Here is a 19,648-nt window from a genome sequence, read left to right as displayed (position 1 = left end):
GATCCTATTTAAAGGGAGTTCCCAGTGTTTCTAGTAATGCTGAAACAAGTTTGGGATCCACCATGGTCACTGACCAGAATAAAGCTTTAAGTAAAGTAAGTGAGAAAGATTAAAAAGTCAGAATCTGATCATACTATGCAAAACATTTATTGTATTATGCATACAAAACAATTCCAATCACACAAGTAAAAAGTTGAGAAATCCGGCCTGCTTGCTCTGGTGTAGTTCTCAGAATATCAAGATGCTTCGCCCCCACCCCACACTTATTTCCCAAAATTTCATTCTGTTCACATTGTAAATGGCTCGAACTTAACCGATGAGTTTGTAGCTCATCGCTGTTTTAGATCAGCTTTACAGTAGATTATTACTGTACCTCATATTTTGCAGTGCTATGCAGAAAACACTGGAAGCACTTATCCTTTACACATCAGTCATGACTATTAAAACCTGAAAGGGGGAGAAAAAAACCCTCTGGCCAACAGTGTTCAAAAATAAGCTCAGATTTCTATTCACAGACAAGAAGTTTTAAAAAAAAATGTTATTTAAAAAGAAAAACCCTTAAGTAACTAGTTTTAGTTCAGAAGACGTGTAACAAATGCATAAATTTCTCTCTAATTTAATCTGTACAGTGACACCTACATCAGTGATCTTAGCACATGATCATGTTCAACTTAAAAGGAAAAACACACTGTAAAATAAAAAATGTAAACCTGATTTCCAAAATCCCATTAAAATCATTCAATATGCAAAGCACTCTACTGACCAGCCTGATGATGATAAAAACAGCTCCTCAGGCCAATATTAAAATGATAAAAGGATGCATCTGATATCACCCGTGGCTAATAATTTACACCATGTTTAATAATTCATCCCCTTTTCAAATGTATATGAAGTCCACCTCAGCACCGGCGGGATTCCCTCCTGTGCACGATGGAATAATTCGGAGGGTTATAACGGTCCTGAGAAAGCAGCTTTGATAACTTTTTGCCAACTTCTAAAATCACATAGAATTTTTACAATTATGCTGGTGGACATTCGATTAAATTTCATCCTCCCTCACTGGTGCCTGTGCACAGCAGCAATCCAAAGCAGGTGCTGAGATGGCTGGTTTACTTGCAGCCCCATACCATAGGATTAAAACTGTAGAAAAATAGTAACTGTGTACTAATTGTCTGAAAAACCTTTTTTACATTTACAATAATGGAAAAATATATAATAACAGCTGCATCTGAATAAACAGGGTGGAAAAAGTACTAATGTATTTGGCAGTGGTTTAAATCTGCAGCTTAAGCAGTGACAAAAACCTAACCACAGCTTTAAAAATATCCGGATGATCTGATAACATTATTTTTTACTAGCAGCAACCCTAGCAGTAATGCTGGCTGGAATTTAAACAATAAGTCTATATAAATGTGTTCATTCTAATTGAACAGAATACATATAGAATACATTTTTGGTAAAAGTTTAAAAGAGGACTTATATAGCAGACACACCACATAACTAAAAGATGCAATTGTTAGCATTAGGTGTTCCACAATTTGTTTTGTTTAACCTCTATGGAAGAGTCACCAGTGTTAGGAATTTTATGTCAGTGTACAAGTCCTAAAGTGTTTTATTTCTCGTAATCCACTTAAGAAAGTGCCGTTTTAGGTTTATAATCAATTCAGGAAGGTAATTGTTTGCTGAACTTTTTTTGTCCCCCTCCAATAATGGGACACCCTATTGTTTTATTATGTAAACATTTGCTTGAAAAATCATTGTGAACTGGAGTGCATTAATAATGGAATGTGTGCTCTGGATATAAATTAATATTCAGTTCAATATTAATATCAATTCAGAACATTCTGAATCCTCAGCAATCAGCTCAACTTCAGCTGTAATGTACGGACTCATAACACATTTGTGTGTTCTCATGTGTAGCTTTATCCCCTCTTGTGTGTAGGGGACCTAAGGCCTGATCCTAGTTACTCCTAAACTAGGGCAGTTCCTAGAACACTAAAAGTTTCAATTGTGAAACGGTGTCTCATGATTTTTCTCATTATTATTCTAAAAGGAAAAAAGCTGGATTTATTACTGAAATTATGTAATTTATCATCACTCCTTTTCCACCCTGTTTATCTATACTAAGAAACAGAAAGGACATTTACAAGCTAAGCAGCAGCTGTCAGTTTCAACATATAGTAAACTACATAATGAGTCAAAGCAAAGCGTCTCAAAGCAATTTTCATCCTGCCTGCCCAACCATCTGGACATACAAATTACTGCATCACCATGCAGATCTATCTTCTACAATTATTTTTTTTTTTAAATACATCAAGTTTTTTCCTTACATCAAAATTTCCTGCTGTTAATATGAAGACCTCTATTACAGGTAGATGAGGCTTGTATATTCCGAAACTGAATAAATTTCAATTGATGCTTATCCAAAAAGACAAAAACATTATTCTCTGATACAGTTCATGGTTACCTGGCTTTTTTTTTTAAAAAATGAGGTCCGTAAAAACTGAGTGCCAGTGGCACTGGCATAAGGGAGGGAGTGATTTTTGAGGATTTGTGATTGAAGAATATGAAATTAGTGGCTCTAAGGGAACAATTAGGGGGGGAAAATACTGTGGTGAATGAAGCAGCCTCACATGACGGCACATTCCCTGGATCCGTGCTTCGGATCGCCCTGAAAAAGAGGCACTTTGAAATCACCAAACAGCACAGTCAAGTCATTAAAATAACAGAAAAACAAATACTGCAATAATTGGCACATCATTGATAGATTGGATAACTGCATAAATGCGCTGGTGTTCCTAGTTAAATGACCAGTGAGTGTAATCACAGCTCACCTGCTGATGAAAGAGATCCTCATTTCCGAAATCTCCATTTTCATCATCTCCATTCTCCATCTCTACCACAATTTTGGTGACGATTCGCTTTGCCACCTCCTGCAAAGCCAGAAAGCCAGAGTTTAATATGTGGCATTTCCCAACCGTTTCATTCTGAATTTAAATGCATTTTACTAAGTCTAAAAATTAGGCTGGAAAAGATATGTGAAGTTAATTTTTTCAAGAGTAGGTTCAATGTTTAACTTTAGTTTACTTTACTTGTTACTCTATTAACACCTAAAACAAGGTGTTAGTAGAGCAGGGAAAAAAGTAAAAATAAACAACTATGCACGTCATTGTAGTGGTACTTTGGAAATGGGAAAACAATGAACTACACAGCTGTGAGGATGTAGAAAAATGCTCTTCACCCTGTGTAAGGAGGGATAAGTGCTTGTCAAGAGTTGCATGAGATTACACAATCAAGTTAAAGTGCATGACTACAGTAATCATTAACAATTCATTATTTATCCACTAGAGGGGATCAGTGGTAGTCCCCCGACCCCAATAAGCAATTCACTTGTTTACATGGATATAAAATCGTTTATATTATATATATATATTATATATATATATATATAAATTAAAAAAGCCACATTTTCAGTTACTGTAGCTTCCCAGACTTTTAGTAAAATAAGATGAACTGAAGGGCACTAATGATTTTCTACACTTTATACTTTAAATACATGGAAGTCACATATAATGTATTGCTGCTGGTGCAAACATTTTATAAGAGATATTTCATACAGAATTTTTCTTGAAAAGGGTCTTTCTTCCTCAAAAGATATAAAAAGAGCAGAGTAAGTGAGAGGAGGATAAAATTCCCTAGCTGTTCATTCATTAGTTGGTCAGCTGATCAAATGGACCTAGACCTGGTGCTTCCCCAACATGTCCTATTCTTTGCTGTTCTACATTGAGACCTGATAAGTACTGTATACTCTTTAATTTTAACTACAATATATGTAAAAAAAATAAATAAATAAATAACACCACCACCCAAAACCTTTTTACTGTCAGCATTTATCAAGGTCATTACACCATAGGAAAAAAAAAAAAAAAAATGCATGCAAGGGTCATCACATGTACCTAAAGAGAGAAAGATGTAGGGAATATTTCATTTTCAGTGCGTTTCATAATAGTGTGTGCATGAGAACAGTGATTTCTTTCTTTGACCTCGACACACTGCGCTAATCTATGTTCAGGGTCGTAAAACTTCTGAAGGCTCATAAATGCAAGCTTCTGTTCTTCTCCACGTTATTTTTTATAAAGATTCCAGACCAGCTGTACCCACTCCTGCACGCCTCCTTTTTGGTGTTTTTTGTGTGTGTGTGCATATACAGTATATACTCCTGTCTTCCACACAGGACTATATACTGTATATTGTAATACAGGCTTCCACAATAAACATTGAACAACTCACTGAGGACTGACTTGTTTATCATTAAGGGGTTTCCTGGACTCCAGGTTGGACAAGCAGAATACAGGCTGTGCACCAAGTAGACAAAAGGGGGTTCTAGGATATATAAGAATTTAAGAAGAACAAAAGCATATAGTGAGGTTTACCTCTCCATCTGAATTGACCAAAAGAGTGACTGATTCATCTCCACTGCCCCAGCTGCTCTGAGCCTTCCACAGGAGGTGTGAGGGAGGACTGTGAGCCACGCCTGCATCTGCAGCCCACACCTGTACAAAACAGCAAACCAATCTTTAATGCAAAATAAAAATGTAAACGTCTTGCTTTTAAGTCTTTCAATTTCAAAAAAAGAGCATTAGTATACACACACACGACTGTACATTTGATATGTTGTTCTGTTGTTTTAGTCCCTACATTACCTTTAGACGTCTTGTAGATGATCTTATCCAAAGTGACTTATACTTATCTCATTTATGCAACTGTGTAATTAAAGGTTAAGTGTTTTGCCCAAAGGGCCAGCAGCAGCAGGGAGCAAACATTTTGAACTCAACATTCCAGTCAGAAGCTTAATGTATTTACAAATAAGCTATAACAACTCCAGGTAACATGTGGATTTCTGAATTTACACTCGGTTTTTCGATGAGTGACAAATGACATATGCTTAAACAGAGCTTCTGTGAAGCCACATCCTTCTTTTCATTCAAAACACAGACCACCCATTTTCTAGGCGCTACCACTCTGACCCGGAAACTAATCTAAAGCCCAGAGATGTTAATACAATTTTAATTAGGCACTTATAAATTACATTTTATTTATTCATTCATTTATTTATTTATTTTTAAAGTTAATACCAAGACTTCACATTTTTTTCAGTCCAACCTACAGATACAACTGGTTCACCAACAAATTAACATGCCATTAACGACCACCAACATAAAAAGATTAAGTTACTTGTTGGATTACTTGTTGGTTTTTACCTCGTGCTGAAGTGCCATTTCTAATGGCACCACTGGAGATTCAAATGTAATAAAATCATTACAATACTACAAAAAGGTAGGTAGTGAGTGGGAAAGAAAAATCAACTTACTGTAACCGTCTGTCCTGCTTTAAGAACAAACTTAGGGCTGAATTTGTAAGTAATCTCTTCTCCTTCTCCAACACTCCTCTTTAGCCGCCAGTTACCCAGAGACTGATCCTGAAAGAGAGTTCATGAAAACACTCCTCAATAAAGTATTCACATACATCCATACCCTTGAGATTCAATTACCTTCTGCATGCAAGTTTGAGGTGTTAAAATTCTAAATTAGGTTAAAGTATCAACAAGAGAAGTGGGAATTCAATAGGGCCACTAAACAGGCTTTTAGTTTGGAAGGTTTCTAACACAAACAATTAATTTAAGCATTTTTTTAATGATCATCAAGTAGATGCAATGTCATGATTAAATAAAAGCATTGATCAAAACATTTGCATGTAATTTTGGACAATTAGCTCTATGGTATGGAAGAAGAAAAAAAAACAATAGGGTAGTGGTCAACACAACCCTGGTTTCATATAAATTACACAGCAAATGTTACAGAGATCAAAGCTGCTGTTAGAAATGGAGAGTTTTGAGATGTATGGTACCTTATTGGAAGCATTTTTGAGAGTAACACCCTTGCCTTCGAGGTCAAGCTCCTCAATACTGATTAAGCCTGTTGCCTCAGCATGCTGGCTCACACGATAACTGGGAGCCCTGGAGGTCTCACCCTCCACCTCCACACGTTTCCTCTTGGCACGGAAAGAGCGGGAGGAACTGCTGGTAGTGGCCACACTTCGGGAAACAGTGACCCCTGAGGGGGGGCTGGGGGACAGCTTCAGCCTGTGGAGGAACAATAATAGTTCATTTAAACACAAATGCAGCTCGAGATATGTCAACTTTGCAATTAAAGATTAAAAAAAAAAAAAAAAAAAAAGGTATTTATAATTGCAAAAAAAAATAATTTAAGGGACCCTGGTGCACAACTCTGATTTAACACTTGCATGCATGCTGCCATCTAGGGACACTGTTAAACATGACGATCTACATCTACATCTTTCTCTCAGAGTGTAGTGGGCCATGAGCACAAAACTCCTCCTCATATTTTACATAGGGCCTTTAGAGCGCATTCTGGGCAGCTGCATCATTGCATGGTTTGAAAAACTGCACTTTCTAAACCTCAAGACCCTCAAACATCAGTATTTATACAGTACCACATGCTGCGTCTGCACACCACCATTGTGAAGGACCACAACAGACCTGGAGGAACAGTACATGGTTTCACTTTATACTGCCACTGCGTTATATGCATGAAATGCCAAAATCACTCGATACTTGAACTGACATATCTAGATTATATTTAAGGCTGGAGCTGAATTAAGCAGAAGCATTCCCCATCATTAGAGTGTGATTTTGTTTTTTCTTTTTAGAAATTAATCCATGTTTGAGGAGTAAATAAAAAATAAAAAAAAAAGAATAAAAAAAAAAAAACACCCCAATATGTAAACTCCTTTTACTTAATTAGACTGTATGACTATTGCCTAACTACTTATTTACATTTTATGAAGCATATGAAAAAAGTAAACAAAACTACGACTAACTAATATGAAGTAATCATAGATTTAGGATTCTCCTAGGTTATAAGAAATTGGAGAAGCTGTTTTATAACACAAATGTATTCAGTTCACTCATTTTATATCATATAACAATATAGTCGTGAAGTCTCAGTGTTACAATGTGCTGTGGGGTCTGTACTTTCCATTCTTCATTTTTAATTCTGACTGATCTACAGGTCTGTACCCTTGAGTGAGCTAAGATGAGCTGATTAGCCTCCAGAGCTGCTGGAAGTGATGAAAGAGGTAGTCATCTCCACTTTCCCTCACTCTCTAAATTCTTTAGGATCTCTGTTTAAGCATAAAGGACACAACATTCTGACACACTGCTATCTTCTGGCTCACATCAGGCAAAAAACCCACAAAGTAAGCCTGCATATAAGGAAAGCAAACACCATGTAAAAACAATAAGCTAATAATATATTAAGCCAACATTTGTATCAGTCCCATAAATAATTGACTGACATTTGCAAGAATTTCTGGCAATGTGCACTAAAATTCTATTGAATGATTTAAACCACTTGCTTTCATTCTGGATAATAACGTTATAATTTTTCGAGTGATTACAACTGTAAGAGAAACCAGACAAACACCCCTGCCACCACAGATTTGCTTGTATGCGAAGTTTAAATGCTAAATATGGTTAACACACCTTAAGCACTTAACATGGCAAACAAATAATATACTAAGCTAAGCAGACTTTGGGTCAGACCTGTAGAAATAAAAAAAATAATAATAATAATAATAATAAAAAAATTATTTAACAGCCAGAAAAATGGGCAATGGGAATTTATTGATTTTTTTTTCTAGATCTTTCGGCTGCTCCCATTAGAAGTCGCCACCGTGCAGAAGGAATGATGCACTCTTATTTGTTTGGGCACATTTTATGACACAACTGCCATTTTCATCTGGGCTTTTTTTTATTACAAAACCTTCCACTTTAACCAGAGTGTTTTACTATACAGTCACACACTCACCTATCCTCCTCTCCCTCCAGCAGCTTCCTGTAGGCATTGATCTCCATGTCCAGGGCCAGCTTCACATCCAGCAGCTCTTGATACTCATTGAGCTGCATCTGCATGCGGTCCCTCATCTCAGCCATCTCCCGTTCCTTGCCGTCTATTATTCTGCGGTGTTTATCACGCTCGCTGTTTAGCAAGTCCTCCAGATCACGCATACGTTCTTCTGCTGCCACTGCCTTTAAAATTGACCACACCAACAATCATAATTTTGAGAATGTGTCATAATATATATGATGTTTAAGCAAACCTGTGGAAGCCCTTTCATACTGTTCATAATCTGTAAATATAATTCAACTGCATGGAACAAAAAGCCAAACAAAATCATTTAAATTCTGAAAGAACTAAAGAGAAAAAAAAAGAAAGCTTAGTGATTAATGCACTGGGCTACTGATTGTTAGATCAACACTACAAAGCTGCTTGTTTTGGTCCTTTCAGCAAAACTATTGACTACTCAGTTATACCATGTCTTAATTGTACAGTCAGTCACTTTGGGGAAAAACCCTATGCCAAACTTGTAAATATGGCAATGATGTAAAAGATAGCTCCCCCACTGTTTGATTTTTAATTGTGTGTGATTTGGAAGAATAAACACAATGCCATATTGCCAAATGACAATTTGTTTGACGTGAATGGTCTACTGTCTCATAGTGTTCTGAAATTTGGTGTAAATTTTATTGCAAGTTAAGATGCAAGTATGAGAAGGAAGCTCTACCTGTTTCTGAAGTGCAGAGAGTTGAAAGGTCAGTCCTTCAATTCTGACACGAGCCTCCTGCAGCTCCTCCCGTGCTGTGTTCACTGCCTTATCATTGAGGTCAGACGACACCTTGGCATTCTCGAACTACACAAAAGAACAGAAGAGAGAAACTGCATATTAGCTTAAAGCCCCTAAAGATGCATGAAAACAGGATCATAAGGTATTTATAAGGTGCTTATTTTTCAAGATTTCACAGGGCAATATTAAGAGTTATATTATTAACAAGACCATGAAAGTATAACAAGATAATTACAAGTACCTTAGCCTGGAAGGTTTGCTCAAGCTCAGTCTTGTAAAAGTTGACCTGATCCTCATGTTCTTTGCGGAGGTCCTTCAGAGCCTTGGCTAGTTTATATTCATACTCCTGCTTAGCACCGCTGTCCACCTCCACCATTCGCTTCTCATGGCGCTGTCTTGTTTCACGCACCTCCTACATGAAGTGCACAGAAGGAAAATGCTTGAACATTCGTTGTCTCCACAATATCTATCAGAATAATTTCTTTTTCTGCAAAAGCAGAACAACTCGTTTAGTTTTTTCCCCCTGCTAAGAAATAGCTTTAGGTGTACTGCTAACCCATTTTCGACAAACAGTATACACACTACTAGACAAACTTTTTTGACTCCCCACAAACAGCTTAAATTATATATATATTTGGTTACTACTTTATATTTGGTTAATATAATGTTTATAGGGTTTTTAAAGAATTAAAGTTAATAGAAAATAAGTGTGAAAAAAATTCAACTATAACTTTAGCATACTGTTGCACAGTTATGTTTTTTTCTTTTTGGGGGGGATACTTTGGACCAATCTGTCTACTGTCTAATGTCCAGGATCATGGTGTTTATTAATCCTAAGGAAAATTGGATTTGCAGCAGCAATAAAGATCAATCAGAAAATAAAACATATTGTTTAAAAAAACTGACTGCAATATTGATGCGCCCTTTTATGCTGTAGTGGTTGAGAGGAAAGGCTTGTCAATGTTTAAATGGGCTCTAAAAAACAAAGACTGCCGCTATTACCTACTAACACAAAGAAGAATAGGGAAATCCCACCTCCTCGAACATGCTCTTTCTAAACTGCAGTTCTTCACTCAGGCTTTGGCAGCGGTTCTCCAAATCCACTCGCAACAGTGTCTCAGTCTCCAGCTGCTTTTTGGCAACGCCATGAGCATGTTCAACCTGAAAATGACAAAGAACTTAGTAAAAGCAGGTCTAAAACATTTAGTAAAAGGAAAGCAAAGCCAAGTAAGAAGACTAACTTTGATGAGCTGGTTCTTTAGGTCAGCAATCTCTGCAGCAAGTGCTGCATTCTCACTGAGAGATGTAGTGAGAGTTGCTTCGCTCTGGTTATACTGAGACTCCAGCTCCTTGATACGAGCCTGAGCTGAAGCCAGGTCACCATCCTTCTTCTTATAGCTGTAAAACACAACAAAAACAACAACCTGCATAAATCTACAACATCAACAGAAAGGGCCACTAGGAAAAACAGTAAGAAACTCCATGTAGTTACTGTATCACACTACAGGATTTTAGAAGAGCAATACCCAATAATCTAACACTGTTCAGAAATTAATATAAAGACCAGTAGTCACCCATAAAAGGTGGACTTTACTATTAGCCATAAGATAAGAAATTCTAGTAAACTCAGTCTAGTGAAAAAAGGGCATGCCTAAGTGTCAGACAGACAAATGGCATTTCCCTTGTGGTTAAAGCATCATGCAAGTGTTCATAGACACAAAGCCACAGACTTCCTGTTCTTTTGTGTTGACTAGCAACGGAGGCAAACGAAAGAAAATACACTTTTTTTGAGGGGTGCAGTGTCATTAACTGATTTATAAAAATGGCAGGTAGCGGTAATGCTGTTTAGGAAGTTTAATGATTAACTGAAATTGAGGTGTGTACATTTTCAAATGTATAGTTTAAAATTTTAAATACTATAAATAATCAATCAAAATTTTAAACCAAAAAACTCTTAAACTAACAAACACCTACTAAAAGGTAAAAATATCATTTCAGAGATATGGAAATAGTGTGTACGTGAAAAGTCAAGGGAACGTACAGAACAATGCTGCATTTGACTTGCCTCATCAATAGTAAATCACCACTCGCAATCACATAATTTCTGACCTCTGCATGTTTAACAAACGATTAAATAGGTAAGTAAGAATTTTAAGTTAAGGAAGTGTCTTGGGTTTTATTGGGTGTATCTTGATAATTACAGGTTGCAACATCAAGTTGAATGCAGCAAATGTTAGCGATCGCATTGTTTCATATTGTGCTACACAATTAATCGCATAGAAATCGAAATAAAATAAGGTCTTGTACATACATACATACATATATATATATATTTATATATATATATATAAAATCTAAAAAAGGCTGCAATATGTTATAGGCATAGTGTGGAGTTTGCACTCGTTTACTGTAAGATTTCTCTGATGGCAAGTATTTGCAAAAATTCTTTATGGGACAATTTGTCTAATTATTTGGTGTAAGCCTGGATGAAAACGATTGACTATAATCCATTTTTTTTGTATAGAGTGTTTAACAGAAGTCACTGTCGCAAAACAGCTTTACAGAATCAAAAGAAAATTGTGCATAAAATGTGTGAGAAATTATGTATCAAAATGATCAGATTGTCCCTGTATAAAACAATACATTTAATGGTTATATACACCGCAGTTTAACTCACAATCGCAATATGTGTGAAAATAATCGCTATGCAAGCATTTATATATTTTTATATATATAGGAAGTCACTGCTGCAGTGCCATTACATACTGTAACTGACGTCTCACTAAAAGATGCTTTAATAATATATATATCCTTCAAAAAAAAAAACTATACATGAGGTGGCTGCTTTTCACTTTTCTGCAGTATTTCTGCCGCATAGAAGGATCTAAATGAACAATAAGGCATAAACAACAAAAAATTAATCAAAGCTGGACAAGAAAACTTTGCTGCGTATGTTTGGTAAGTGAGCATCATTTGCTTAAATGCACTCTATGAACGTTACATTCCACATGCCCATCTATGAGCTAATAAATGCCTAATGGACACAACTTTCAAAATCTTAGACTCACTGTACCATTTACACCACAGGTATATTACAGCTTTTATGTGCCAAATCTATGTGATGCAGCTCTTCAAAATTAGACCACAACAAAAAAATCTGGGCAAAAATCGTGTAATGTGAGTTTTGTGACAGGTTTCTGACAGGTTATGAAAAGGCTGAGAATGTGACTTATTTTTAAACGGTAAATGAAAATGCATGAAGCACGCATCAAATGGCCGAGATCCCACTCTCCCATTACTATGACACGATGATGAAACAAACATGAGTCCGCTGCTGCTGCAGCAAAACATGCTGAATAAAATGTTTTTAATTAAAGAGCTCTGCATTTGTCAATGTCTGCTTGCCTTTTTTATTTCAGGGACTATCTGATCATTTTGATTCATACACCTTCACATTTCATACAAACTTCCATAATTTTATTTTGATTGTGTAAAGCTCCTTTGTGACAATGACCACTGTTAAAAGCGCTATACAAATAAAATTTTATAGAATTTATTTTTACTCTTAATTTTCACTCTTTATTGATATTTGTTGATTAATATCGTAACCCAACATACATGCCTAGACGCTAACGTTACCATTAAAAAATTCCTAGCAGCTAGGATGTTACCAATATATATATATATATATATATATATATTCAGCAATTTCACCCAATACATACTGTATGCACCAAGAAAATAATACATAATTAAGTATCTTTACTTACCCCTTAGTGACCTCCTCAAGCTCAGAGCTGACCTTGCCCAAATCAATCTGGAGTTTTGCTCTCTCTCTTGCGGTCTCGTCAACGACACGTCTAGCATCCGCCAGTTCTGCCTCATACATTGATTTAATCCCAGTGACCTTATTGGGGTGGGGGGAATACAACATCAGAGACCAATAAGCCAAGTTAAAGTCTTTTGTGTAAGTAACAGCAAACCAGTAAACAGCATTTAAAACAGACCAGTATTAAATTAGACTTATTGAAAATGTTGTTGAAATGAAAGTCTTGTTGATAAATGCTACTCAAGTACAACATACGAGGGCATTGGTGGCTCAGTGGTAGGGTTTCTCTGTTTCAGTGGTGGGTTCAATTCCCACCTAAGGCTCAAACCCCAGACACTGGATACAGTGCTGGTTCTAAACCCTGATTTAGAACCAGCACTGTCAGAAAGGGCATCCGGCAGATTGCTGTGGCGACGCCTTGATGGGATCAGCCGAATGACCAACAGCAAATAAAAAATGCAAAATAATTACAGCATTTGACGCTTAAGGGCTAAAAAGTGTATTTTACTGTTAGTGTTATTTATCATAAGTGGCAATTCCAGCATTATAAGGTAAAGGGGCTCAATTCCTGTGCAGACAATTTGCGTATTCAGTTATGAAAATCTTGAGGGGAAACCGTAGTAGGTAAGGGCACTGAATCCCAGTGCAGCCATTCAGGGCCTGTTCGTGAGATTGGAGAGAGCAGGAGATTGGTTTTGTGTTCAAGTAAATAAATGGGAACAGAGAAGTTTGAAAGACGCGTGCGGCCACTCCCAGATTACAGTTTGGAGGGAGCGGGACATTTCACACGTTTGTAAACATGCAACTAAAATATGCTTTGTGTGGTTCATTCATTGATTCAATAATAATAATAATTCTCCCACAGTACACACACACTATATATATATATATATATATATATATATACACATAAAAAAAATCACATACACCTGGGCACAATCTGTTTTGCTTTATTTGCTGTCGCAAAAATAGGTTCATACGCATGTTTCACGACTGATGGAAAAAAATTGTTTTCTATCTAAATGTCTGATTTAGATGTCTGACAAGAATTAACACCAGTTAGTCACGCAATACGCTAATTAAAGTGTTTAAAATGCAGCTTGCGAATGCATTCCTAGCACTGTCACAAAAAAAACTCAAATACGAACTAAAGAAAAACCTTGTACATTTGACTTTCTGGTCAATTTGACATTTAAACAGCCTCCCTAAACAACCTTCTTCCAGTGTACTGCAAAACATTTACACTGATAGCTAGCCATCACCAGTTTACACTGGCTTATTAGCTAGCACGCTAACGCTAGCACGGAATTTCGAATTTACCTCTCTTGTTGTGACCTCCTCTTTCTCCGAGACCTTCAGCGAGAGCCTGTCGTTCTCCAGCTCCAGGGACCGGACGCGGTCGATATACACGGCAAGTCTGTCGTTCAGGTGCCGCAGTTCCTCCTTCTCCTGTAAGCGGGAAATGCGGGTCGGCGACAGCGGAGTCGAAGCGCCAGTCGCCCGGCCAGTTTCGGCAGCAGCGCGGCTCGGGGTTGCGGTCGCCATATCTTCACGCAAAGAGAAAGCAACTTATATGTGTTTTTATTTTAATCTTCCAATCGGTTTAGTTCCAGTCCTATTTCAGCGTTAACCAGTGAATTCTATCAAATAAATTCAAGCGTAAAATATATTACCTTCCACAACTGCTCACTGACGTTTTGAATGAAAAGTCAGACACAATTGTTCGTGTTAGAACCCGTAGCTGGTTGGCTAGCTTTGAAAGAATTGTAAAAAAAAAAAAAAAATCAAAATGGCCGACGCTAACGTAAAAACCCGCCAAAAGCTGCCGGAAAGAGGAAATGGTACAGGGAGTTGTAGTTTCTTTATCCACATTGCAGTTGTAGTTCTCAATCGCAGCCAAAAAAATCGTATTCATAAAATAACAGTGATGTACTTCACTTCCGGTGGATTTAAGTTATGTATTAATTAAACATTTAAATATTTTACTTTTTAAATATACAAGTTTTAAAAATACAAGTTTCATTTCAAGCTACTTTTACTTTATAGTAAAAATTGAATTGAATTGTGGAAACAATTATATCCGAGTTTTACAATTTGTGAATAATGACTTATTCGCCTGTATTCACTTGTTGTTTCATTATTATTATTGTTGTTGTTTTATATGTACAGTACTTTATTCTGTATGGAATACCCTTTCTAAAAAACAAGTGGACCACTGTTCTTGTATGTAAAAGAAAAAGTTTTGTCTGAAGGTGTATACTTATTAATACAAAGAAACAAAATATTATAAGGTTGTGTATCTTACACTAAGTTGTACTTCTTTTATTAACAGCCAAATTCGCTCCCTGTTTAAAGTAGAGTATTGAATCCAGCACACAATGTAACTGTTCATAACATCACTTTTACTCAACATTTTGATTTTTAGCACATAACAGGCGCTTTCAGTTTGGGTATTTCACACACCCTCACCTCACACTGCTGTGGATATGTTTGCTTTAATGACCCATGTTTTACCTTATAGTGGTGTCTCTCATTTGTTGTTGTTGGTCTTTCGGCTGCTCCCGGCAAGGGGTCGCCACAGCGGAATACACAGTCCGCACTACAACTTGGCACAGGTTTTACGCCAGATGCCCTTCCTGACCCGGGCCTTCCGCATGGCAGGCGAAACACCTACCACTGAGCCACCAGTGCCTATAGTGGTGTCTCTCATTACTGCTTTTTAATTAGCACCACGGTTTCTGAACATACTGTATGGAATAAACTGAATTTAAACTTTCTGTAAAAAGAAAAAACATACAAACATCTGTCCATTTATCTTTGAAAGTTCAGTTTTATAGTCTACTTGCCTTCTCTTGAAGTAAGTGCTTGGAGTGTGTTTTGGGAGGATTTGGGTGCTTTGTCTGTGTCTTCCGCATACTCAATGTATATACAGTAAACTATCGCGTTGATTGGCTTTGTTGAGTGACGCATAGTCCCATGCCCATCTCAATGGAAAAAGTGCTATATTCATCCAAAAAAGCACTAGATGCTGTGACATAATCTGGCACATACCTGCTCAGAATTTCCCTTCTTCTCAACATCCAGCAAAAGACTGGCAAAGGTATAAGTTCTGTCCAGCCAGTTTTGCTGTGACAAAATTGGCTGGAGAGACATATGGACTGGTTTTGGGTCCTCTAATGTATGAAATGAAAAGATATCATTGAAAGAGCGAGTTCTGACCAATGTTCAGACAAAACCTTTCTTTAATTTATATAGATATTATCACTTAGTAGAGAGAAGCCATTATTTTTCACATGTACAAATATATTACAGCACAGTAAAATAAAAAATTAATCAAATAAATCTATATATATATTGCATGAGTCTGGGGCCCTGCTCATGGGCTCTACAGTGGCACGTTGGTGGTGCTCAGGCTTAGACACATCAGCAACAATATCAATCAGTAACCATATGAGCCACCACTGTCCTATTTTATTGACATTTAACTGTATTTTAAAATTTTTGTTTAACCAACAATTAGATTTTGAAAAGTAAAAGTATTTTGGTAACATGCTTAATCAAAACATTTTCTCCAAATAGATTAAATGTATATTTAATGTCAATGTATATCTAAACAAAAACAAATTAGAGAAACCCTACGTGTGTGCTCTTACGTGATGAAACTAACGTTTGTAGGGAAAACGGCTAGTTTAAAAATGTTTTATTGAAAGTGGCAGAAAGATGGCGCTGTTTTTGTTTCAGGCGCTCGAAACTTTCAATATCCTACTTCCGCTCTGTAACAGTCCTTCCGGTTTGGACGCCATTAGAAAACGCAGGTAAGATTTGTTTCCGCAGTACGGTAAATATAATCTTTGATATATCTTAGTCATCTTAGCATCGGTAATGACATTAATCGGTTGTTTTACAAAATAAGATCATATAGAACAGCGGCGTGTCGATATTGTGGTTAGTTTTAATGGCATTCTGAGTTTTGATGGCTGTTAAAGGAACACAGAGACACCGCTTTTTATGTACACATGTTTAAATAGAGGTCTTTATTAAACTGGGTATACTCGTTTGTAAGGAGAGAACACTAAAAAAGCGTGAAATGTTGGTTCACTACACCTTATAAAGAGAGAGCGTTGAGTAAAAAAAAAAAAAACCTATGGCTTATGAACTAGAACGAAATTCTCCATCCACCTGCATTAATTATACACAGGCTGTATCCCACAATCTTCACACAGTCACTTCTACTCAATTTAGATATTTATGAACTATCGTTATTGTTTGGTCAGAGTGTTATTTTTGTGTCAGATTTATTCAGTGTTTTCTTCCAAAGCTGTGAGCCATTAGTATGAACTTCAAATATTTTAAATTTTCATTCAAAATAAATTCACTGTATCTGATTTATCCATTTTTTTTTTCCTTCTCCACAGCAATGCCTATTCGGTATCCTATGGCAGTTGGCCTTAAAAAAGGCCATCCAGTAACCAAGAATGTGATCAAGCCCAGGCACAGCCGCAGGAGAGGGGTACGAATGTGTTGGAAAATACTGTTTGTTTTAAACAAATGTTATACTGCACATTACTGAATTGTTTGCAAATTTTAGTTTTTTATTTTTTTTAAGTTAAAATCATAATGCCTAAGTGAGCTCAGTCATATTGCCCTGCCCTTATTGCTTGGACCTGATGCACCCAGTTGGTCCTCCACTCATGCACAGTCTGGAGCCGTTTGATCATTGAGTTCCATTTTAACACGCCTGATTTAATTTAGTAACTGAGTGTTTGATCAGGAAATCACTTCATATAGACATGGCACCTGATATTGTCAGTGTGATAACTATATTATTTTTAGCGTGTATGTGCAGAATAATTAGTTTTGCTTTAGGAAAAAAAAGCTATCATAAGGGTAGTGTCACAATCATAAATTGTTGTGTACATCAGTGCATTAATGATTAGCAGGTTGTGTTTAGAGAGGACACTGGACTAATACCAGCAGGAAACATATAGTGGATTTGATATGTAAAAAAAACAGTAACAGATCCTATAATATGATTAGGTTTTAATTTTAACTTGGTCTGTTTAAAGAAAAGATATGGTGTAAGAGGTTCCCACGGCAGAAACTCCTATTCGAGCATATGAGGGCTGTATTTGGAGCATTACAGAACTTAACATTGTGTCTTCTGTCCTCAGCGCTTGACCAAACACAGTAAGTTTGTTCGCGACATGATTCGCGAGGTGTGTGGCTTTGCCCCCTATGAAAGGCGTGCCATGGAGTTGCTGAAGGTGTCCAAAGACAAGCGTGCCCTCAAGTTCATTAAGAAAAGGGTGAGTTTGAAGTCATACCTCGCTCTTAAACTTCGAATCACTTGTTAGAAACAATAAGTGGATGTGTTGCCAGTTGTTTATCTGCACAATTAATTTAGTATTAATTATATTAAGCAAAGAAAGTAGCCTTAGTCCCATGCAGTCAGGTAAAGTTTTAAGTTTATCTATGTCACTGTCACATATGTGCATAGACTAAGGTTTTTACATTGGACACTTGTCGAAAACTAAAGTCTCATAAATATCAGATAATGGTGTATGCAATTCAAGGAAATACACAAGTGTAAGGATTATAGTAAATAATTTTTAAGGTGTACCAATTGCCCCTGCGCAGTTCAGCTTGGTTCATAAAATGGCAGAAGAGTTAATTGACAGTGGAATGACTGACTGACTGTTGGGTATTCTGAAGTGTAATATTAACTAATGCTTTTCCACCCATATTTCACACTAGTAAGATTTGGTCTTTAATTGAATTTTCTAACTTGAAAGATGTAGCTTCCTCACTATCCATTACAGTAAACAGAATTCAGTTAATTAAAAATGAAATATAATCTATTAATACCTGCAACCTGGCTGATATTGGGCTTTTTCAAAGGGCTGTTTGTACTTCAATCGTTGGGCCTTTAGCTAAGGGATTGTTCTTTACATTAAGTCCACCCTGACCAGATAAATGAATGTATTGAACATGCTTTACACAAAATACAACTCAGAATGAACCAGTAGTTCTTGGTAAAATATACTCAAATGATTTATACCCTCCCATACCCATATTTATACCAAAGATTGAGATGTTTTTGCATCACTTCATCAGTTTATTTCCCTCTCTATTAAATAGAGCATTTCTACAGAATTCGGCTGCATACACTTTGATATACTGTAATGTTCATTGTGCTTAGGTTAATCTTGTACTGGTGTAAGCCCTGATGTTTGTGTTCTTTAGGTGGGAACTCACATCCGTGCCAAGAGAAAGAGGGAAGAGCTCAGCAACATTCTGGCTGCAATGAGAAAGGCTGCTGCCAAGAAGGAGTAACCTGTATTGTTGAAAAAATAAATTTGTATTTACAAATCTACAGTTTTGTCCGAGGTTTCCTTACAGTTTAAATCATTTTATCCAAAAGCTTTTTCTGATTATAGATGGATGGGTGCTAGGTGGATTATAGGTGGATGGCTGTCAATTCATTTAATAATAGTGGTAATACTATTAGTTTATTTTCTCAGAGAAAATGTTAAATTATAATTATTGAAATTCATTTTGCATGATTGGACTTAGATAAAATGTAAAAAAAAAAAAATAATAATAATAAATGTAGCCTGGTTCAAAAGGAGCTGCACATGTCCATGTGGGCATTAAGACCCAAACCAGTTCCTGATTTGCAGTGTTCGATATCAAATACTAAAAGTTTGAGATTACTTTTAATTCTTACATTTAATATCAAGCACAAATTAACTGATGCTGGTTTTGTTAATTATATGAAAGGCAAACTTTATGCAAGTGTTTGCTCATTCCCTAAAATTGCAATCATATTGTCTTTGTGGAAAATAATCAACAGCCCCATCAATGACCTATTGGATTCAACTTCTTGGTGCTGTAGATGGGATCCTACCTTACTGGAATAAATCAGAAGCTTTCAACTCTGGTCCTTCCCCTTATTTTCTGGCAACTATTAGCATGTTCTTGCAGTATTAGAAATTATGCTGAAGTTCAGTCTTATATGAAAGTATTGGAACAAGGCAAATTCTATTTTTAATGTTATACATTGAAGAAAACATCCAGGTTTGGGATGAAAAGTTGAATATGAAACAAGCCACA

At 36.4% G+C, this 19,648-nt stretch overlaps 2 protein-coding genes across 3 annotated transcripts; one reads left to right on the top strand and one right to left on the bottom strand.

Annotated features, from left to right (window-relative positions):
- Positions 1-131: 131 nt before the first annotated feature.
- lmnb2 (lamin B2) lies at positions 132-14,345 on the bottom strand. Of its 2 annotated transcripts, XM_053512820.1 has the most exons (13): positions 14,209-14,345; positions 13,856-14,082; positions 12,477-12,613; positions 9,948-10,104; positions 9,742-9,867; positions 8,948-9,118; positions 8,647-8,772; positions 7,890-8,110; positions 5,908-6,142; positions 5,372-5,479; positions 4,434-4,553; positions 2,835-2,933; positions 132-2,671 (listed from the first exon to the last, which is right to left on the bottom strand). In XM_053512820.1, exons 2-13 carry the CDS (start codon positions 14,078-14,080, stop codon positions 2,630-2,632), a joined length of 1,767 nt encoding a protein of 588 aa, XP_053368795.1. In that variant the 5' UTR covers positions 14,081-14,082; positions 14,209-14,345; the 3' UTR covers positions 132-2,629. The 2 variants fall into 2 exon arrangements, with proteins under 2 accessions (XP_053368795.1, XP_053368796.1); XM_053512821.1 differs by lacking the exon at positions 14,209-14,345 and having other exon boundaries at positions 13,856-14,199.
- Positions 14,346-16,271: 1,926 nt separating this feature from the next.
- Positions 16,272-18,908, top strand: rpl36 (ribosomal protein L36). Its single transcript, XM_053512834.1, has 4 exons — positions 16,272-16,350; positions 16,951-17,045; positions 17,707-17,841; positions 18,779-18,908. The coding sequence occupies exons 2-4, from the start codon at positions 16,953-16,955 to the stop codon at positions 18,866-18,868; spliced, it is 318 nt and encodes a 105-aa protein (XP_053368809.1). The 5' UTR covers positions 16,272-16,350; positions 16,951-16,952; the 3' UTR covers positions 18,869-18,908.
- The last annotated feature ends 740 nt before the right edge of the window (positions 18,909-19,648 follow it).

Source organism: Clarias gariepinus, chromosome 15 (genome assembly GCF_024256425.1).
Source record: "Clarias gariepinus isolate MV-2021 ecotype Netherlands chromosome 15, CGAR_prim_01v2, whole genome shotgun sequence".
In the NCBI taxonomy this organism is placed as follows: domain Eukaryota; kingdom Metazoa; phylum Chordata; class Actinopteri; order Siluriformes; family Clariidae; genus Clarias; species Clarias gariepinus.
Note: the sequence above shows the minus strand (reverse complement) of the source record. Positions and strands in the feature narration are given on the sequence as shown.

Coding starts and splice junctions, on each gene's coding strand:
- lmnb2 (XM_053512820.1), bottom strand. CDS start 14,080: ATGGCGACCGCAACCCCGAGCCGCGCTGCTGCCGAAACTGGCCGGGCG. Junction 8,773..8,947: donor AGCAAACCTTCCAGGCTAAG/GTACTTGTAATT, acceptor TCTTTTGTGTAG/TTCGAGAATGCCAAGGTGTC. Junction 2,672..2,834: donor AGGATCTCTTTCATCAGCAG/GTGAGCTGTGAT, acceptor CCTCTTTTTCAG/GGCGATCCGAAGCACGGATC.
- rpl36 (XM_053512834.1), top strand. CDS start 16,953: ATGCCTATTCGGTATCCTATGGCAGTTGGCCTTAAAAAAGGCCATCCA. Junction 17,046..17,706: donor GGCACAGCCGCAGGAGAGGG/GTACGAATGTGT, acceptor TTCTGTCCTCAG/CGCTTGACCAAACACAGTAA. Junction 17,842..18,778: donor TCAAGTTCATTAAGAAAAGG/GTGAGTTTGAAG, acceptor TGTGTTCTTTAG/GTGGGAACTCACATCCGTGC.